The sequence below is a fragment of the Sciurus carolinensis genome, chromosome 5 (genome assembly GCF_902686445.1).
Source record: "Sciurus carolinensis chromosome 5, mSciCar1.2, whole genome shotgun sequence".
Taxonomy (NCBI): Eukaryota; Metazoa; Chordata; class Mammalia; order Rodentia; family Sciuridae; genus Sciurus; species Sciurus carolinensis.
In genome coordinates, this window is record NC_062217.1 from 95,472,380 (window position 1) to 95,492,652 (window position 20,273).

At 36.6% G+C, this 20,273-nt stretch overlaps 1 protein-coding gene across 3 annotated transcripts in view; it reads right to left on the minus strand.

Annotated features, from left to right (window-relative positions):
• Positions 1 to 8,591: 8,591 nt before the first annotated feature.
• Positions 8,592 to 20,273, minus strand: part of A1cf (APOBEC1 complementation factor) — a 73,007-nt gene continuing 61,325 nt past the window's right edge. For 2 of the 3 annotated variants that reach the window (XM_047553384.1, XM_047553382.1), the window contains 4 exons: positions 19,564 to 19,769; positions 16,817 to 16,953; positions 15,651 to 15,805; positions 8,592 to 12,736 (listed from right to left, as the gene is read on the minus strand). In XM_047553384.1, the coding sequence (XP_047409340.1) occupies positions 12,585 to 12,736; positions 15,651 to 15,805; positions 16,817 to 16,953; positions 19,564 to 19,769 (650 nt within the window). In that variant the 3' untranslated portion in view covers positions 8,592 to 12,584. The remainder of the gene's footprint in view (positions 12,737 to 15,650; positions 15,806 to 16,816; positions 16,954 to 19,563; positions 19,770 to 20,273) is intronic. The other variant, XM_047553383.1, reaches the window with a different exon arrangement.

The following is a 20,273-nucleotide window of genomic DNA, read 5'->3' on the forward strand; positions in this document are numbered from 1 at the left end:
GACAAAAGACACACTCTTCAGTTTGATTAGAGTTGGGACAGCTGGTGCTACTCCTTACCGTCCTCCTGGAGTGCTCACTCATTTGAGTTAGCCACCTGGTTCCTTAAGGCAATGAAGTGTGGCAGTCTCCGATCTCATTTTAAAGAGAAAGACCCTGACCACTGGTGGGACCCACGACTTATGTTAAGTTGGTAGTAAATCTGGTACTAGAACTCAGTTTCCTTGACTGCCAGCTTGGTCCCTGACATGGAGTCACTGTAGAGATAGAGATCAAGATTATGCACTGTTAGGAAATTTCTACCACATACAAGGAGATGAGGTGAATCATCATCTGGCTCTGACTTTTGCCTAAAGTCTGTCTAAGCACAACCTACTGAATATTTTGGCCTTTTGCATAGCACTAGATTGGATGTTTTATCTCATGAATGTTTTATTGCATTAATGTGGTTGGAGGAAGAGACTGTGGTTGGACATTGCAACCTAATTCCCAAGGCACTTAACTGTGACACATTAGGCTAACCATAAAGTCCATAACCTCTAACAGGAAATCAGTAAGACAAGCTAAGGGTCAAGATTTACCCCAGCTCTTATCAGAAAAGGCAATTCAAGAGAGCTCACTCTGAGTACTAGTAAGTTAAAATGCAACCATATGTGCACACATGTGTGCGTGCTCTCACACACACAGGAGTTTAAATTTTCATAACTTCCAAATGGAGGATATAGACTAGTATTGCTACTATTGCTCACATTCTCCCCACTACCTTTGAAAACCAGGCAAGAGAGAGAGAGAGAGAGAGAGAGAGAGAGTGTAATTATCTCTCAAATTCAGTTGTCCCTAGTTGTATCCTCATCAGAATAGTAAAAGTTTATTTGGGGGATTATAGTGGCAGATTTGCAGACATATAGGAGCAACTAAGATAAGAATGAAGGGGAAAAAATAACAGAATGAATAAAACAACATTACCCTATGTAAATTTATGATTACACAAATGGTATGCCTTTACTCCATGTACAAACAGAGAAACAACATGTATCCCATTTGTTTACAATAAAAAAAAAAAAGATAAGAATGATCCAGGTTTTCTAACTGGGGCCCTTGTTTCGAAATCCTTATGGTATAGTGTGGTCCCTTTCCTGGGGACTAGAAAATATTGTGGGCAAGCCAGGCCTATCTCTTTAGATATGATTTTTGAAGTTTCCCAAGGATGCTTACCAGCAGTTTCTACATTGAAATCTATTTTGAAGAACCTGATATCACTGATTAAAAATAGTAGCACAGCTTGTGGTACATAGATGTGGTACAAATATTAGAGAGTGCTAAATGCTATTGCTTCACATTACAAAACAGAATGAGGACCCAGAGGCAATAGAGGATGTGCTGATGGCTATACAGCAATTTAGCTGAGCCAATATTTCTTGTATCCAGAGCACTGGAATCCCTTTTCGCTGATTTCCTTAATTACCCTGCTGCATTTCCTATTTCATTCCCTTTGAAAAAATATTGAGGCATTATCAACACAGAATAAAGTGTACATAATAAAATTGTACAATTTGAAAAGTTTTGACAAATGTCTACTCTCACAAAACCATCATCACAAGATGATGAACCCATCCCACCACCCTTGGAAGCTCTCTAGTGCTGCTTGGTGATGGTTTCTTCTCATGCTACCCCCAGATAACCACTGATCTGTTGTCTTTCAGATTAGATGAGTTTGCATATTCTAGAATCTGATAAAATGGAGAAATACAGTATATACTCATTTTTGTCTGATTTCTTTCACTTAACATACTTATTTTGAGATACATCTTTTTATGCTGAGTAGCATCCCATCATACAAATGTACCACAGTTTGTTTATCCACTCATTCATATGCTGATGGATGGCTGGGCTTCTTTTGGTTATTGGCTATTACTTTATTTGAATCTCACATGCAGGTCATGTTATGAATATATGCTTTCATTTCTCTTGAGTCAACTCCTAGGAATGGAATGGTTAGATCACTTTAAAAAATAACTTTATGGGGGTGCTATTGATATATATGATACACATTTAAATTACATAACTTGATAGGTTTTGACATATGCATATACCTATGAAAATGTCACCACATTCAAGAGAATGAAGATATTGGTCATGTAAAAGTATTCCTGAGTATTCCCAGGAATTCTCAGGCAGCTACTGATCTGCTTTATGCCACTATTGGTTTTCCAGAAATTTATAAAATGGAATAATCCTGTATGTGCTATTTATGTTTGGTTTCTCTCACCATGGATTCCTTTTCCTCTATGCTGTCTGGTTCTCAGGCGCTCCTTTGGAGCTAGAAGGGGGAGTTTCTCTTGGAGGTTCTAGTGTTTGTATCTGCTGCACAGTTCCATGACTCAGGTCACCCTCAGGTTAAATTCCAGGGAGGTAAAGGAGGAAAATCCCTAGGAAACTCACTACCATTATGGATAAATCATGCTTTGACTTTCCACCCTGATCTGCTTGCTAGAGTTTTCCATTGTAATCAGTGAGAGAGATAAGTTTCAGTTAGTTTACCTCCATTTAAATAGCACTGGAAATCAGTGAGTCTGATTTTCACTTGTTCCTTAGAGAAAAGAATCTAGAAATTTCTATCAGATCACTACTAGGTTTCATTTGTAGATTTGTGTAATAGTAATGATATTTGTTTATTTGATGTGTACCATGCCAGGCATTATGATGAGTATTTTAATGTACATAATTTCAATTCTCATAGTAATCCTGGTGGATGTGTTATAATTTCCCTTTAACAGATAAAGAAACAGAACTGGGACTTTAAGTAATTTTCCTAAAGTCAAATAGTAATTAGCAGAGTGAAGTCAGTTTTGACTGGCTTGAGAGTTAGTGCTTGTGCTGCTCTGTATGTAAGGCAGCATGGGATTGAAAAGGCCAGTTGGAGCCTGGACCTTGAATGTTAGAAAAGCAGGTCTCAGTCTCCGAACACAAGCATGAGAGGAAAAATCAACTTTGTTTTTCTATTGATCAACCTGATTTTTTTCTTTTATTTGTTCTTTTAAGTTGTACATGACAGTAGAATCTATTTTGATATATTTATATAAGGTGGAATATATCTTATTCTAATTAGGATCCCAGTCTTGTGAATGCACAGGACTTTGAGATTCACTGTGGCATATTCATATATGTACATAGGAAAGTTATGTCAGATTCATTCCTCTTCCTATCTCCTTCCCTTCCCTTCATTCTCCTTTTGTCCAATTCCCTGAATTTCTATTCCCCCCGCACTTTGTTGTGTGTTAGCATCCAAATATCAGGGAGAACATTTGACCTTTGTTTTATTTGGAATTAGCTTATTTCAGTTAGCATGATCGTCTCCAGATCCATCCATTTACCAGCAAATGCCATAAAGTCTTTCTTCTTTACAGCTAAGTAATATTCCATGTGTATAGATACCACAATTTCTTTATCCATCCATCTGTTGGGCTTGGGGCATCTAGACTGGTTCCATAGCTTAGCTATTATGAAGTGTGCTACTACAAATATTGATATGACTGTGTTACTATAGTATGCAATCCCACCTATGGGAAGGATGAAAATTAAAATTTCTAAGATTCATCCTCTCATTCCTGAGGTTGTGCTATAAGCTTAAGCTTTGGTATCCTTTCTGGTGCCAAGGCATAGGAATGGAAATGGAATATCTGGTCTTCATTATTGGGTCATGAAGATAACCTCTGAGAAGATCAATGTCTTCATCCTGATAACCCTCTTTTTCCCCTCTTAGGAGTCCCTGGTGTGTTCTGGTCATGGACATGCAGTCAAGGCTGTGTGAACTCCCAGTGATGCTGTTCTTTGAGATCTTGTCATCTCTGGTTGGTACTGCTTGGAATCAGGATCCTAATTCCCCATGCTCTTAGTTTTTCAGGTTCTTTGTTCTCTCTCTTCCTATCCCCATTCTATTTTTGGAATAAGGACACACATTGCTTCCCTGACTTCTCCATGATACTTTGTCTCTACTGTGAATTGCTTTCTCCCACTCTTGAGTTCTCCAAAACAACATAAATTATTTGAACTGCTAAAGTTTTTGGAAAATCACAGCCAGAAAATCTTGCAGGAAATCTCTTTTATTTGGCTGAAACCTTAAATCAAAACAATGATGAACAGATGAACCTGCAGAGAAATGGTGTAAATACAGTGAGAACAGAAATCGGTAAATATTTAAAATATTTATCTAGTCACAGGAGCTAAGGCATCAGTAGTTGATTCAGTGCAGAAACATTTTGATTATTTGCTGTGGAAAGGTTTTACTTTCTAAAACAAGCTGTCTCTAAGTGGTTTTGCTAATAATCACTTCCGTTTTCTGGATGTGCTGTAATGAGGAAGTCAGATATTTATTGTGTTGTCATTCATCGGTATGTGGATCGATTAGTGGTGTCTATCTGGAGCCCTAGATTCAACAGGACTCAGAGACCGCAAGGAAGATCAGTAGAGGACTAATGGAGTCACTTATCAATGTCTGCTGAGGGTGGGTGAGGGGCAGAGGCTGCCCCTGTGTCAGATGTTTCCTTTCCTTGGTGTGTTTCATCATATTGCTTCTTGTTAGGAGCATATGAAGGGAATAGAAAATTTGGGAAGAGGCAAGGAAGTAGGCATTGTGGTAAAAATATGTTGACTCTGTGTCACTTGAATGATATTGGCCTGTCGGCCATTATCAGTAGGAGTTTTAATTGCTATTTTTTATTATAGCATCTGAGAGTCTTAGTCAGATGTTAAGAACAGCCAGCAAGTGGCAGAACTGGAATAGAAATCCTGGACTCTTGCCTCAGAGTCCATTCTTTTCACTGAGATTCTGTTTGATGTCCTTGTAAAATTTCAGATTTGGATTTTTTTTCCTAGTGAAATTTTTTTTGGATCTAAGATGGTTCCTATCATGACACTGCTCATCAAAAGGAAATTTTACTGATGTTGTTTGAGATATAGGAGCAATAGGCATTATCCACTTGCTGGTACTCAGTATCATCCCAGTTCTCACAAGTCCAGATTCTCCTCTCTCCTCTCTTCTCCCCTCCCTTCTTCCTTCACTTGCTTTCCACTCTTTCTGTTACTCCTCCTTTCTCCCTCTCTTTCACCCCATCCCCGATTCCCTCCCTTCCCTTCTTCCTCTCACTCACCCAGCACTTTCCAGCACCTATTGTGTATCAGCCATGTACAATTTCCTTAGCATTTATCCTCCCTGGCACTGGGCATGTGCTCCCACAGTTGATGTCAACAACAGTTATTCATAACCTCAAAATTGAGTTGATTCCTGTAATTTTGCTAAAGCTCCAGTGACTCTCAGATGATTAACACATTTGAATGCAGTGTCACTTTGTAGGTTTCATTGTTGTATTTGTTCTCTATTGCGATGACTCTCAGATTATAAAACATTTGGAATTCATTGTAATTTTATAACTTTCACTGTTGTATCAGTTGTCTATTGTTTCATAACAATTTTTTCTGAAACTTAGCAACTTGCAATAACACATATATGACCTCATAGTTTCTATGAGGCAGGAACCAGCATAGATAGCTTGGTGTCTGCTTCAGAGTCTCTCATCTGCCTGCCATTCTCTCTAGACTCAACTGAGGAGGGATCAATCACATGTTGTTGGCAGGGTTCGGTTCCCCAAGATCTTGGCTGTAGGCTGCTTTTAATTCCTTGCCTCTGAGATCCTTTCCACAGCAGAGCTTACAACATGGCAGCTTGTTTCCTCATAGTGAGGAAGAGCCAACAGCAGGATGGAAATCATTCTCTTTTACAACCTATTCTTGGAAGTGGTATTCTATCCTTTTTTCCATATTCTCTTTATTAAAATCAAGTACTAAATGAAACTCGCTCTCAAGGAGAGGAGATTATGCAATGGTATTAACACCAGGATGTGGGGGCACAGTTGTACATAAGTACCGATATTCAAGAACCTAATGAAATTAGGCAGTTTCCTTTTAGTTGGTGAAGGCAGGACGAGGGGGAACACTTGCCATGTGCCAAGTCCAGTGTCTGATGGTTTCATGTCCCTTTAATCTTCACATCCTACCTGGGATGTAATTATTTGTGGCAGACTCTGCTAGTTTTCCCTCAATGTTTATTCTTCCATTCTTTTCATAGTACAATACTTTTTAGGGTTGCCATGATAAAGACATTTCCCATCCTTTTTTGCAACTAGGTAAGCTTCAATTCTGGTCAATGGGATATAAACCACAGTATTGTGTGGCAGTTTCTGGTAACTTCCTTAAGGGAGAGGTAGTGGGTGTCCCTTCCTCTTCTTTATCCCTCCTCCATCCTTCTACTTGGAAGGTAGATCTTAGACCATGAGTTGGAATCTTGCAAATAAATCAACAAGGAGCCCAGGTCTAAGACACTGTGTGCAAAGTACCAGCATTGTATTGTCTTCGGGGGCTTTTGGGCAAGAGACAATAAGGACTCTCTTATTTAAACTACTAAAGTACTGTCATTGCCAGCCAAACCTAATCCCTAGCTAATTCAGAATTTAGTACCTGGAAGTGAGGTGCTACATGTGACAGAAACCAAAATACATGCCGTTGGCTTAGTGTAGGGTTGGCAAACTTTGCTGTAAGAAGCCAGATAAATATTTCAGGCTTTGCAGACCATGTATGGTTATGCAGCCACAAAGTTCCCCCATCTCTTAAAATAACCTTTTAAAAATGCAAAAAAAAAAAAAAAAAAAAACATAAAATCTTAGCTAGAGCTGGGGATATAACTCAGTTGGTAGAGTGCTTGCTTTGCTTTGCAAGCATAAGGCCCTGGGTTCAATCCCCAGCACCGCAAAAACAACAACAACAACAACAAAAAACTAAAACTAAATCCTTTACAAACACATCAGCCATTTTTAACTCAAGGGCCAATACAATTGGATTTGGTCCTGGAGGGACAGTTGGCTGATGCCCATTCCAACCTAGTAGGGTTCAGCAGATACTGCCAGGAAAATGTCAACTTCAGAGCACATTGTAACTTTGTGGAGTCCTGTTTTCTCTTCTGAACATTTCTCAGGTTTTATTTATTGATTGGAAAACAATGTACCTATTACTAAAAGTCACACTTACTCTCATAAAATTCATCAGAGGGAACTTAAATAAAAAATGGGAATGTAAAAAATCATCAGAAACACATCACAATTACAGATTATTAATAGTCAGATATTTACTCAAAGAAAAAGCAAAACTTCGGTTTTCAGAAAAGAAGAAATCAGACAGTAAGTCAGGTGGATAACTTTTAAAACTTTATAATGATACTATAAAATTCAATTAAAATCATTTCACTATCTTGGAATTATACAATATTGCATTGTTTCTCATTTCATATGATTTATAATTCTAAGGTGCACAATATGTTCATATCTTCCAAACCAATGATTTTTTCCCAGTAAGTGAATTGTATAATTTTACTTAATTTAGTTAGATAGATAATAGGTTTCTATAAAACATTGTACTCAAAGTACAAAAACAAGTGCTTTATGCACACTCTTTAATACTGTTTTTATCTCTTTCTTTTGGTATCTTAGTTCTCTTCACATAAATAAAAACAATAACAAACAGGAAAAGAAGCAAGAGATTGTCTAACATCTGGAAATTAGAAATGCATTTCATTGAGAGCTTGCTTTTCATCAAGAGATAAGGGATAGCAATTTTTGGCTAGAGCACAGTCAGAAAAAATGGAAAAAAACAGTTCCATGAAGGAATCGTAACACAAAAATGCCAATAATTACATTAACTATTTAAACCAGTGAAAATGATGATTGATTTAAATAAATACACTTGCAGTCCAGCAGCCCAAAGATGTGTTAGGAATTATAGTAGGAAATGTCAAATTTAAAAGTAGTTGTATACATTTGTAAAAAGAAAAAAATGTGTGTATATTCATTGCGAATCATTCATTGCCAAGAATATAGGTCTGGCTAAGTCTTATTAAATAGACTTCTGAATTTTGTAAACACAAGTACATCTAGAAAACAGAAATAGTTAATGACCCAAATGTTTTCAAGTAAATGAAAAGTATGGTACTCATTCTTTAACATAGTAAGTCATTATGTGAATTTTTTAAATTTCATGTTTTCCAGGGTCTTCTGAATCTCTAAATCTTCTTCTACTTTGGAATAGCTCTTTATATTTCTTTCAGAGAAAATATTTGAAAATTCATTTTACTTAAACAATAATAATAGGTCAAATGTTAAATTCATCTTTAAAAAAGACTCTACCAACTCAGTGTTTGGCAATAATAGTAGAAACTTAAGATTTTTTAGAATGGAGTTGATTTATTTTTGGGATTCTGACCAGGTGGTAAAATCTACCAGCTGATGCAATTGTATTTAGCTTTGAAAAATGCAGACTGACCCACTGGACTGTTGTGCCCCACTGAGGAGAGAAATGAGAAATATATGTATTGATATTCACAATTTGTGGTATAAGAGCAGGTACATAGTAAACACAGACTGATCACACATTCTGTGAAGAATAAGTTGGTAGGTTGATAGCAATAAAGCTATTCTTTAATAATAATTGCCAATATTAGTAACAAGAATAAAGGAAGAGTAAAAATTCTATAAAAGGGAAACTAACCTGTCAATGTTATTTTACATTAAAAATAATAGAAACTGTGTGTGGGGTTATGTGAAACTTTTTTTTTTTCAGTGAAAAATAGTTGCTAAGCAGCTGTATTAATGAAGTTACCTGAAAGGAAGTTAGTGTTTGAACAAATTTGTGAATGGAAGAAAGGGGAAAAGGCAAAAAGATTTTTAATGTATAGATTTACATAGGAAGTTCTTTCTGGTTTGGGATGTAAGTAACTTGGCCTAAGGAAAAAAGAAACTGCCAAATGTTTTGAGACCCTGTGGATCTTGACAGGTTGAGCCAGCATCCCCAAGAGCCATCTTGTCTCCTGACAAGCTGGCCAAGCTCTGCAAAATGAAAATGGAATTCAGGGTTTGTGTCCACGGGGAATAAGGGGAGACTAGGACTCCCTGTTCTGAAAAATATGAAAATATACTGAATAGTAAACTGATAATGAGCATAAATTAAAAATTATGTTCATATAGCATTTTGCTAATCTATGAGACTTAAAGGAACTTTTTAAAAAGCAAATGAGTAAAAAATTTATTTTCTACATAGCTATGATCAATTCATAGCTATTAACAATACATAGCTACAATTTAACTTCCATCCCCCTTCAAAACATTGAGGAACTGTGGTTTGGAAATAGGTCCTCTTTTGTTAGATGTTTTTTGAAGTCAATGTTTTCTTAATATGAGGTAGTTTTCTAGCAGCATTTTGGGTGTTGATACCCAAACACAGTGTAGTTTGGTATGATACTACATGTTGGAGGGTACCGTAGTTATCTAGAAAGTTATAGTTTATTGCAGCACAGGTGATTTTCTTCATATATTAAGGGGGTGGGAGAGAAATACAGCAATTTGAGAAGAGGTAAAATTTTTACAGGTAAGGAAACAAACACCCAATTTCAATGCTTTTCCGTTTCCTCCTAAATAATATTGGGCTGATTTCAACCATCAATAAGCTGTTCATTGCCAATATTTAGAAATTCAGTACTAGATATCTAAATTATTGGTTTAGGTATTTTATTATTATCACTTGGTTTGTTAACTAATTTTATGGGTTTTTTTTTTTAATGGAGAATTAGCAGTCAAGGAAGAAATAGAAAAATGAATAATTATGGGTAAGGTATGGAGGTGTTAAATATTGCTAATTTCACAAGTCTAAAAATATGAACATTATGAAAAATTAACTTTCAGTTCTACACTTGGTTTTTAAAAAATTTCATTTTCCTCCCCAGAGTTTCAAATTCATCATAGCAGGACTTGCTCTATATGTCTTAACTTGGGGAAAATAAAAACAAGCATACAGCACAGTAGATACATGAATATATTCTAAGGGGATTCAAAGTCTCCAAAGCATATCTACTCACTTGTATAAAAACCAGTCCTAAGAAGGCAAATGTCATGTATACTTGTGTTTTTCCTTAAAAGTAATGATATGGTGCTCCACAGGTAATTTTCTTGGCACCTTAGTATTTTTTTATGTTTAGATATTTGCTCTTCATTTAAAAAAAAATCATTGATAACGTGTCATCCAGAATAATGATTTTTCTCATAAGGAGATTCCTGTAGTAACTAATCATCTTTTCATTTTGAATACATTTAAAATTTCTCTGAACGAGTCCTTCTATTTTGCATTGACTAGACTTTGCATAATGGCCTTTGCAATTTATTTTCAAAGATTCTAAGGAAAATCAAAACTTTTGCTCTTGGAATTTGGAATGCTTTTTTAGGTTGAGTAGAAATTTATCTTGCCCCAGAGAATATTTGTAATTGTTTTCTTTAAGAATAAAAGCAGATCTTTGGGGCAGTGTAAATTTGGATATAAGAATTACTTTAGAAGTAATTTTTTCATGTTCTCATTTTTAGAGTTTGGCTGAAGACTTAGTTTGAAGCCAAAATGAATTGTATTTAAATGCATACTCTTTACAAGGTGAATATATGCAAAACTATGATTTGGCTATTTAACTCATTTTTCCCTGCACTTTTCTATTTAATAAAAGTGAATTTTTTAAAGAAAATTAAGAGATGGAGTGAAAATACAAAGAATACAGTAGTTCCCAAACTCAGCTGCACATTGAAATCACTGTGGAATTTTTAAAAAGTATGGATGCCAGGTCTTCACTCCAAGACATTTTGATGTAATTGGTACGAGGTGCGATCTTGGCGTTAGCATATTTAAAAGCTCTCCAGGTGTTTCCAGTTGCAGCCAAGTTTAGGAACTGTTATCCTTGGGAATTTGAGAAACTAAATGTGAAACAGAAAGCACAAAAATCTTTCAGAATTTCAACTGTCATTTTGAAGTCTTTGATGTCTGATTGGAATTCATAGAATTGAAATGTTACAGGGACTTTTAATTGTGATTGAAATGTAGCTGACTTTGATTGGAATATGGCCTGATTTTGGATTACAGAACCCCATTAAGGAGCTGACAAAATTATTGACACCTTGTGTTTGTTTTCCTTTAAGTGTCTTATAATTTTGCAAGCCCCCCCCCCACACCAATTTGATTGCTTATGTTTTGAATAAAGTGGTTACAAGTATGTTGGGGAAGTAACTCCTTTGTACCCTCATTCCTGGTTGGTGGCATCTCCCCACCATCACCATCAGATATTCATGGAGAACAGTCCAAGACTCTAGGGGATTTGGGCAAATAACATTCTTGCTGAGTCTTTGAAGAAACAGTTCTTTTTCAGCAGTGATGGATATAGAATTATCTTGGAATGGTTTCAAGACAAAAGGACTCAGGTTTGATAAAACTGCTTCTATTAACTGAAAGTAAAAGGAAAGGACTCTATGAGTTCAATAATTCAAGGCTATCCCCCAGTTAATGTAACTGTCTCTAAATACTTGATGGTGGTTTGGGTGCTGCAAAAAATCAGAGTTGGAAATAGGACTGGGGATATAGGTCAGGGGTAGAGTGCCTACCTGGCATGCAGGAGACCCTGGGTTTGATCCCCAGTACTGCAAAGCAAAGCAAAACAAAACGAAACAACCACCACCACCCAAAGCAAAACAACAGAATGACAATAACAACAACAACAAAACAACAGCAAATCTTCACTTTTCTCTTTGACTTGACTCTTCAGCTAATTTGCTGAATAGGAAAAAAAAATATTATAGGTGGTATCCTGTAGAGGTGGTAACTGTTTTTACTACATTAGAGATGAACACAATGGTATGAGATGAACAAGCAAATCTGTATGGATAAGTCAAAGTTTTTAAAATGAGAAAGTTACTTCGTGTTGGTATGGTTTTTGTGCTGTGGCATCCTGGGCAGGGCAGGAGTTCTAGAGAAAAATAGGTGTAGGGTAAAGAGTTGAATAAACATGGGACCTGGAACTGTTTCAGCTGTATGTGCAATACATCATATCAGTTTCTAGGATGTCCCCAGGGACTGAAGGGGACAAAAAGATCCTAATTTATGACAAATTTTGACTGGGTGGAATTTTCAGACTGAAGTGATGCTGAATCCATAAAATCTTGGACAGTTTTCTTGGTCTCAGGCCTGGGATCATGCCTCACACTCTGGGCAATGGCGAAGGTATTTTGCAAAGCAACCTCCACCTTCCTTTTGCCTCTCAGTGCCTCTGTGTATCACAAAAGCAGCTGAGCCAGGGGTTGAGAACCCAAAGTTTAATCAACTACCCCTTGTTAGTGACAGCCTAGGTCTGCTCAGTCCCAGCACCTGCCTGCTAAGAGATCTCTCCCTCTCTGTTTTGTAAACATACTCTCAGGACACTCAGGAACCTTGGAAGAATAAATTTGGGGTCAATGGCTCTGCAGTTTCCTGTTAAACAAAATGCTCCTTAACATTTGATTTCATCTAGGAACAGCATTCACATTTCATGATTCTACAATGAGTGTAAGTTATACAGTCTTAGGAAAGGAACTAGTTTAGGAAAGGCATGGCTTATGATCATTAGAGGACTGAGTGAGAGGTTTATTTCTTCTATATAGAGTTTTGTGTTTCTTATTCTTAATTTAAAAGAAAGGTATCTTCAAAAGTTTCCATATCCATCCCCTCGAGCAGTCACTGCAAAAGTAGGGTAGACCTCGTAGGTTGTGTATGCCGCTAGATCTTGCCCAAGGGTCACTGCTTGCTTTAGCTGGGCTGCAGACACTGGTGCAGTTGCGCTGGGAACAGCATATCCTAGAGACGGAGGCAGAGAAAACTTCATGAAAGGTATTCAGACTTGCTCCCTTTTGGCATGTACTCTTCCTTTAGGAATTTGAAAGTATTTAACATATTGCTTAAAGTTAAAAGTAAGTATGTATGTTTTAAAAGGTGCTCTTATGGAACACAGTAGGTGGGCACATTGATTTTTAAATGGCATTTGGAAAGTCTTAGGACAGTGATCCTCAAAGTGGGAACTGCCTGTGTCACCTAGGTCAGAATCACTTCACACTTGGAAAATTAGAAACATGGGAGAGAGGGTTCAAGAAACAGAAATTATGAAAATACTGGGTTAATAAAAGTCTGCATTATGGAGTTTTTCCAGAGTGTCTTGGAAATTTTAAAGAAAGAGAGGCCATTGAGGGGTTAGCAGGGCCTGGTGGAGGTTCTGCTGCACCCCTACAACCTGCCTAAATAGAACATGAGAAACCTTTGCCTTCTCCCAAGAAGGCTGTGTAGGGACTGGCGATACTAGTAGTGAAAATACTGTAAAGTTTTAGTGTGTGTCTACTTAATACCACAAAAGGAAATGTCTACCCTGTCCTTATTTGGACCTAACCAGGAACAGCAGAAACCCTATCTTCGGACCCCTCCACCAAGCCTGTCCTTAATGTATTCAGAAGCCAACGTGCTTTCAATATATATTATGTCTGACTGATAAACATTTGCTTTTGAAGAAGAAAGTCCAATAACTACTGTCTAGAGCTGTATTTCTTTGTTAGTATTTTAGAACAAAGCCTGGGTGTTTCAGAGATGATCCCTAAATTGTAAAAAGGGAGAGAGACACTTAAGAAACAAGTGGGGATCTGATTTAAAATTTTAAAAGTCCCCTTGGTTTGTGTGGTGGAAGTCTGCCCAAGCCCAGACACATTGATTTTTTTTTTTTTTTTTTTTTTTCTGGTGTCTTCTCAGGAAGTGGCGGCAGGAAGCTAGCCGGACTATGTTTTTAAAGATTGAATCCATACCTTGGTTGCACACTTTGGTCAGTAATGCTGGCTAATGCACAAGTAAAGTTTGGTACATTTCCAAAGGATATGAGAAATATATTAACAACTACTTTAATAATTTTGCAAATGGTATTTCTGAAGTTAGCAAGTAATATAAATGTGTGAGTGTGTTTGTGTAGCATTTTTTTTTTCCTTTAGAAATGTTGGATTTTCTTTTTTAATTTGGCTAATTTCTTAAGTGCAAGGGCATTAGTGTTTCAGATTCTTCCTTTGGAGCCTATTGTCCTTTGCTTAACTCCATAGTACAGTTATAAAAGGCCACGAAATTCTTAGGCATTCATTCCTAAAACAACTTTCATGGCCTAAATATTTTTAACTTCTTGCTGGAGCAAATAGAAGGGAGGATAAGATTTTATAAAAAATCTTGAGTGAAAGCAAATCCTTTAAGAAAATTTTATAATTCTCTTTGACAGTGGCTTATTTATTCTTACAGTATATTAGTTGTCTTTGGGATATAGCTTTCTGCAAAACAGGAGTTCGACTTTCTCTAAGACCTGAGAAGACTCAGCGTAAGCCCTGAGTAGGACTGGTAAACACTCTGTATGCACAGAGGCAGATGACAGTGTTGCCCAGGGAGGACCTTGCTCTCTGCGGTGTCAGCTGTTGCCTTGGTAACCTTGCAGGGTCTCACTAAAGAGCATCTCCATGTTCTTACAGAGAAACAAAACTAGAATCAAGGTCACATTTGTGTGTAAAACATGATTAGCTTTAGCCACATGTACCAGAATGGAAGACATTCACAATCTTTAAGGAACGAAAGAGAGAAAGAGAGAACTCCAGGTGTTGTGGGTGTGAGGAATATAAAAATCTCCTACCTACACATGACCAATATGTGAATTAATCAATCAATAGAAATGGCATAATTCTAGGTCTAGCGAAAGCTCTTGATTTTTGCATGTGAAGGGCATGCTGACACAATCACAGAACAATAAATTTCTTCAAAATAAATAGAATTTATTACTAAAAAGTGTAGGGTTAAACTAGCTGTTATGAAAAAAACTCTTGCTTGGTCCTCTTTGATCTCTAGTAGCTTCATTTAATTTTTTTTTAAGTTTTAGTTGTGGATGGACACCTTTATTTAATTAATTATTTATTTTGTGGTGCTGGGGATCGAACCCAGTGTCTCACATGTATGAAGCAAGCACTCTACCACTGAGCTACAACCCTAGCACCAGCCCCTGGAGTCTTCATTTTTAATAATTAGCCTTTGTTATGGGTTTATAATAAAAGGGGAAGTCCTTTAAATATGACTTCCAGGGGAACATTGATCTGCAGATAATTTCAATGTTAATAATCAGAATATGCCCTGGACCAAAATTCAATAAAGATAAATTGGGGCCCGATTATTCACATATTGAGATGTCTTTTTCCATCTTTTTGCAGAAAGTAAAGTAATAAAAGTAGATAGAAGACTACAATTGGAGAGGGAGCTCAAGCATTGCTAAAAATCTAATTGACATTGACCCAATTACTTAATCTTTCCAGTACTTGGATTCTTTCATTTGTATAAAGGGCATTATGATTTAACCTAACTCAGTGGTGTCATATTATAAAATTTGTGAGCATTGGGGGTATCTAATTCTGTAACACCTCCTATTAATTGTCCCAAAGTCTCTTACTAATAGTGAAAACAAAATGAACCCAAGTTATCCCAGACTCAAAGAGATTGACTCATTTAAGATCTTGCAGCTGCTTCAGATTGAGCTGAGTCAAGAACCAACTCTGTGGCCTTGCTCAATTTCCTTGCCTCATGCTTGAATGGTTCACTTCAGCTGGCAAACCCTGTTTCACAGATGGTGCAAGTCAGATCTATTATAGGCGGAGTTCACAAACAATTCTATGAGCACTTGGTAGCAAACACACTCTGGCTTGATTTTCCATACCTGGGAAAATAGCAGTGGAAGCAGCAGCAACAGCAGGTGTGCTCCCCACATCACCTCCATCAGTGGGGATGCCCAGGGTCTGCAAGGTATACTCAGCTGCATATGTCTTTGCTTCATCCACATAGGCACTTAGCTTCGGAGGTGTGAAAGGGTGTCTGGAAAGCAGGCAGTCAGGGTAGGAATTTTTAACCTTGTGTACTGGGTCGGGTGAAAACCTAAGGTACTCTGAGTTCTTTTTTTTTTTTTTCAGGATTGGCTATCTGCTGTCACATTAGATTTTTAAGATGATTGGATGATGGGGTTTTGTATGGTTATTTTTCATAATCTTTGCTATTAAAATCTTCTAAATATATGTGCATGTAGGAATATACATGAATTTACCCAGTTCCCAGTGGTCCATGACATTCTTGGGACATACTTACAACTCACCACAGGGCATGTGAAACAGTGATTTCTAAACTATCTATAAATGCAAACTTGAGATAAAATCCAGAAGGTGATATCCACTAACAGAGAGGTCATAGCTTTTGTCCAAATTTTTAAATAATGGAGCTAGGTGTGGTGACACATGCCCGTAGTCGCAGTGACTTAGGAGGTTGAAGCAGAAGGATAGCAAGTTTGAGGACAGCCTCAGCACCTTAGCGAGACCCTAAGCAACTTAACAAGACCCTATCTCAAAATAAAAATTAAAAAGGCTGGGATATGTAACTCAGTGGTAAAGTGCTCCTGGGTTAGATCCCTAGTACCAATAAATTAAATAAATACCTAAATAAAATAAAAATAAAAAATTAAATGATGGAGCAAGCATTATACATAAAAATGGCAATTTCATATGGTTCAAACAAAACACTACACAGATAAAAGAATTGGCTACAGTTTTTCATTCTTTCACATGACCTACTGTTCTCCTTTGGTTGATTATACTACACAGTTTTTGTTGTCTATAGGAGATTTTGGACTTTTTTGATGCAGGTCTCATAGTTGGAGCCTACTTCCTGACTACTCAACTCAATGCTTGCATTTAATGACAGATTAGTTGGTAATAGACTTGAGCATTTATACCATTTAGATAATGATCAAATATACTAAATTTATAAGTTAATAGTATTCCGAATGATGAAGTATTAGTAGTCCGAATGATGAAGAATTTAGAGAAGTGTACATACATTGCAGGATTCTGGCTCGCCAGAGCAGGAATAGTTATTTTGTATAAAAATAATTGTCTTTGATCTTGTCCAATGGCAGAATGCAGCTGGTATACTGGCTGGCCCCAGTTATTTTTCTGACAAATTTCTTCTAGTATCTATAAGAGTAAGAAAAAAAAAAAAAAAAAAAAGATGATTTCTCCCTCAAATGTCACATTTGCATTATTTCTCTAGTTTTCAGGTTTTAAACTCTGATCTCCAGAGTTTAAACCAATACGAGAAGATTAAAAAATGCTACCTGATTTAATGACTCATAAAATTTAAGTTGAACTCAATTTGAACTCCATTTAAGATGTTGTAACTATTAGTTCATAAAATAATTTTCACACCATTTACTCTAATAAGCTTTTAGTTTAGTCCATTAGCTGTAACTTTTTACTAAGAATTTAATTTCATGATTTGTTTGAGGTATTTATTCCATCTTAAAAAAAAAAACAAACCTGCTTTGCCAGCAATGTGTGAATAGATTTACTTATTATCACCCTCCAGTCCTCTGTGTATAGTGGTTTAGAGAAGATAAATGAAAAATATCTTCTTATTTAATGTCTTTTGTCATAGGGCTTTAACCTCACATTTTCAAAACAAAGTCAGTGAAAAGTTTTATGGGTTGGTACTATTGATGAGCATTGATAGATGAGTGTTGACAATTGCAACTTTTAAATTGTTTGGCAACATGCTGCTTCTGGCTATCTTTATGATGACTTTTTTTTTCTGCATCCTTTGCATGTTTTCTTTTTTTGTGTGTAATTACACCACACTGAATCTTTTACTTCATTCAGAAGTCATTACAGAGAGGTCCTGATGACCCTGTTAGTCAGCAGAATCAGTATACTGTGCATAACAGGCACCAGTCTGAGAAAATAACTCTGAGACAGAAGAGTGCCCCAGGATGTGTCTCTTGGCACTTCTTATCTCATTTGTTCTAACACTAATCTAGCTGTGGCATGACATTTTCCAGCTTATTAATTTGTAGATTGCTCTTCTTTTCTCTGTTAACTCTTTATAAAAGCACTGTTTTGTAGCATCCCTTGTCATCTGCAAAGCATTCTCCAAAGTTCCTGTGCAGTAAGCTGGAGGATAGTCAGTCTGCCTGTTTATGCCAGGTGAGCAACATGTGGGGAGAGCACCCACTCTAATTGCTGACCCTGCAGGACAGGACCCAGCCTCTGCTCTTCTGCTTAGGGGTTCATAATGCTACTACAGGGTATATTTGTTGGGGGTGGCATGATCTTCAACTTCTCAACCATATCTGCTAACATTCAGAGATAAATTAATTAAAGACCTTTCTTTAGGTTATAGACATGGTTATTTACAGATTAATATGAAGCATGGCCAATTTCTAACCTGAGTTTTGATATAAAAAGCAGAGATCTTTCCTCTTGCTACAGCAATTCTCAGAAATACTATACAAAATTTATGATTATTTTCTTTTAAATTTTCCTTTAAAGATTTACAGGAATCCCAGTACTTGACGTTCTTAATATTGGATTTTGACTCAAGAGACTAGTAGATGACTAGTTTTTTTTTATTTTCTGAGAAATTATATCATGTCATGTCTCTACAATCATGTGTTGGTATTATCCCACTTGATTGCCATATGAAATTTGATGACAAGAACTTTGTTATATTCATTTTTTCATCTCCAACACTGAACACAATAGACTCTGCATAAGAAAAGCCCTATTAATATTTTTTTTTAAAACAACCAATAGCTGATTACCACTCTGACAGGCATTCTTTTAAAAACAAATAGTCTGACTAAAGTTAGCAAAAACTTTAGATGATCTAAATTGTGCATTTAAACAAGCTACAATCCCCCCCTGCACCTTAGATACCTGAGACAAGGTTCTAGAAAACCAGGTTTTCTTCTTGATTGTAATCATAAGAGCTACTTCTGTAAGTATGGTCTGGGAGGAGAGTGTTTCCCTCAGAGAAAACAAACTGTAGCTTTGGTTATTCAAAGTGTAGTGCAGAGAGATCAGCATATACTCCACATCTACAGGGAGCAGTCTAGGGTTAGCATAGATCCTACTTTGTTTTATTTCAACCCTGGAATTTAGTTTTCATACTGGAACACACTTTATAACTTTTAATTTTCATGTAAGAAAAATCACAGCCTTCTACAGAAACATGGAAACATAGAACTGTTAGATGATTGCAGTAAAATTCACCATAATGCCACTGCCCAAATATGATCATTGTAGAAGACTTAATTTGATATGACTGGTGTCACCTTATAGTTAAAGATTCACCTAGATATCATGGTATAGCTTTCTCTTCAGCACAGTGTTTCCAAGAAAATATGTCCTACATGGTCTATTTAGGGTTCCCTGCCTTTAGTACTCTTCTTTTGCCAACTGAACTGGCTCACACACATGGACATTTAGTCTAAGCCAAGATCTTTGCCATGTTTTATTCCCATTTAATATATTGGTTGACAATTCTTAATAGTTCTTAGATTTTTTGCATTTCAGTGGAAGATGATTTTAAGATTTTAAATGTTATGATTAAAAAAAATGAAAGGGCCTTTAATGGAAAATGGCACTCAATGCCCCCTATTCCCTCAAAGTACATGATGTTGACTAGTCACTTTATCTATTAAAACATAACCATAGCCCAAGTAAGGATCAAATCCAGTCATTTGCTGATAGGTGAAAGATGGTCATTGACCAACTTAAAGAAGTTATCTCTGCAATGACTTTACCTACCTGGGGAGCAAGTTTAATCCCTTGGGGTTTTAAAGTTACAGGATTCATTGGGGTGAGCTCCATCCCAGGTAAAAGATCGTAGAGTTTGTCTTCTCTCTTGTCTCCTTTGACTTGGTATCCACGACCCAGGCCTGTGTATGCCAAATAGCCACGGCCGCCCAGTCCTCTCACTCCCGCAGCCCCTACAGGTACATTCATGTAAATTTCTAGGAATGTAAGAAGGCATTAAACTGAATCAAACCACCAGAAAATCACCCTGAATCTTACTGTAATGGAAAAGTTAGCCCAACTCACATTGTTTATAACCTTGAAGATGGGTAGAAAACTCTAGGATTCTAATGTAATGAAACTCAACCTAAGTTAAGGCTCACCATAGGCATCTCTCTGTTTTATAAACTACCTGAAAGTAATACCATCAGAGCTTTTGATAAGCACATTAGCAATTTAACAACTTTAGTACAGAGAGAAATTTTGCAATTTCCATCTTCAGTTAACCTTTTGCTAATGTTTTTCTGAAGACTAAAGATTGGAAATGTGTGTATGAAACATTCCAAAATAATATGACCACTTGTATTGAAACCAGTCTTGCATATAGATCAGAAATTCAGAAATGAATTCTAGCTTCCCCAATTATTCCACCCTCAATGGCTTAATGGAAAACCAACATTTAGAGAAAGCATGTTTTAAAGTTCATCATCCTCTTTCTTGAG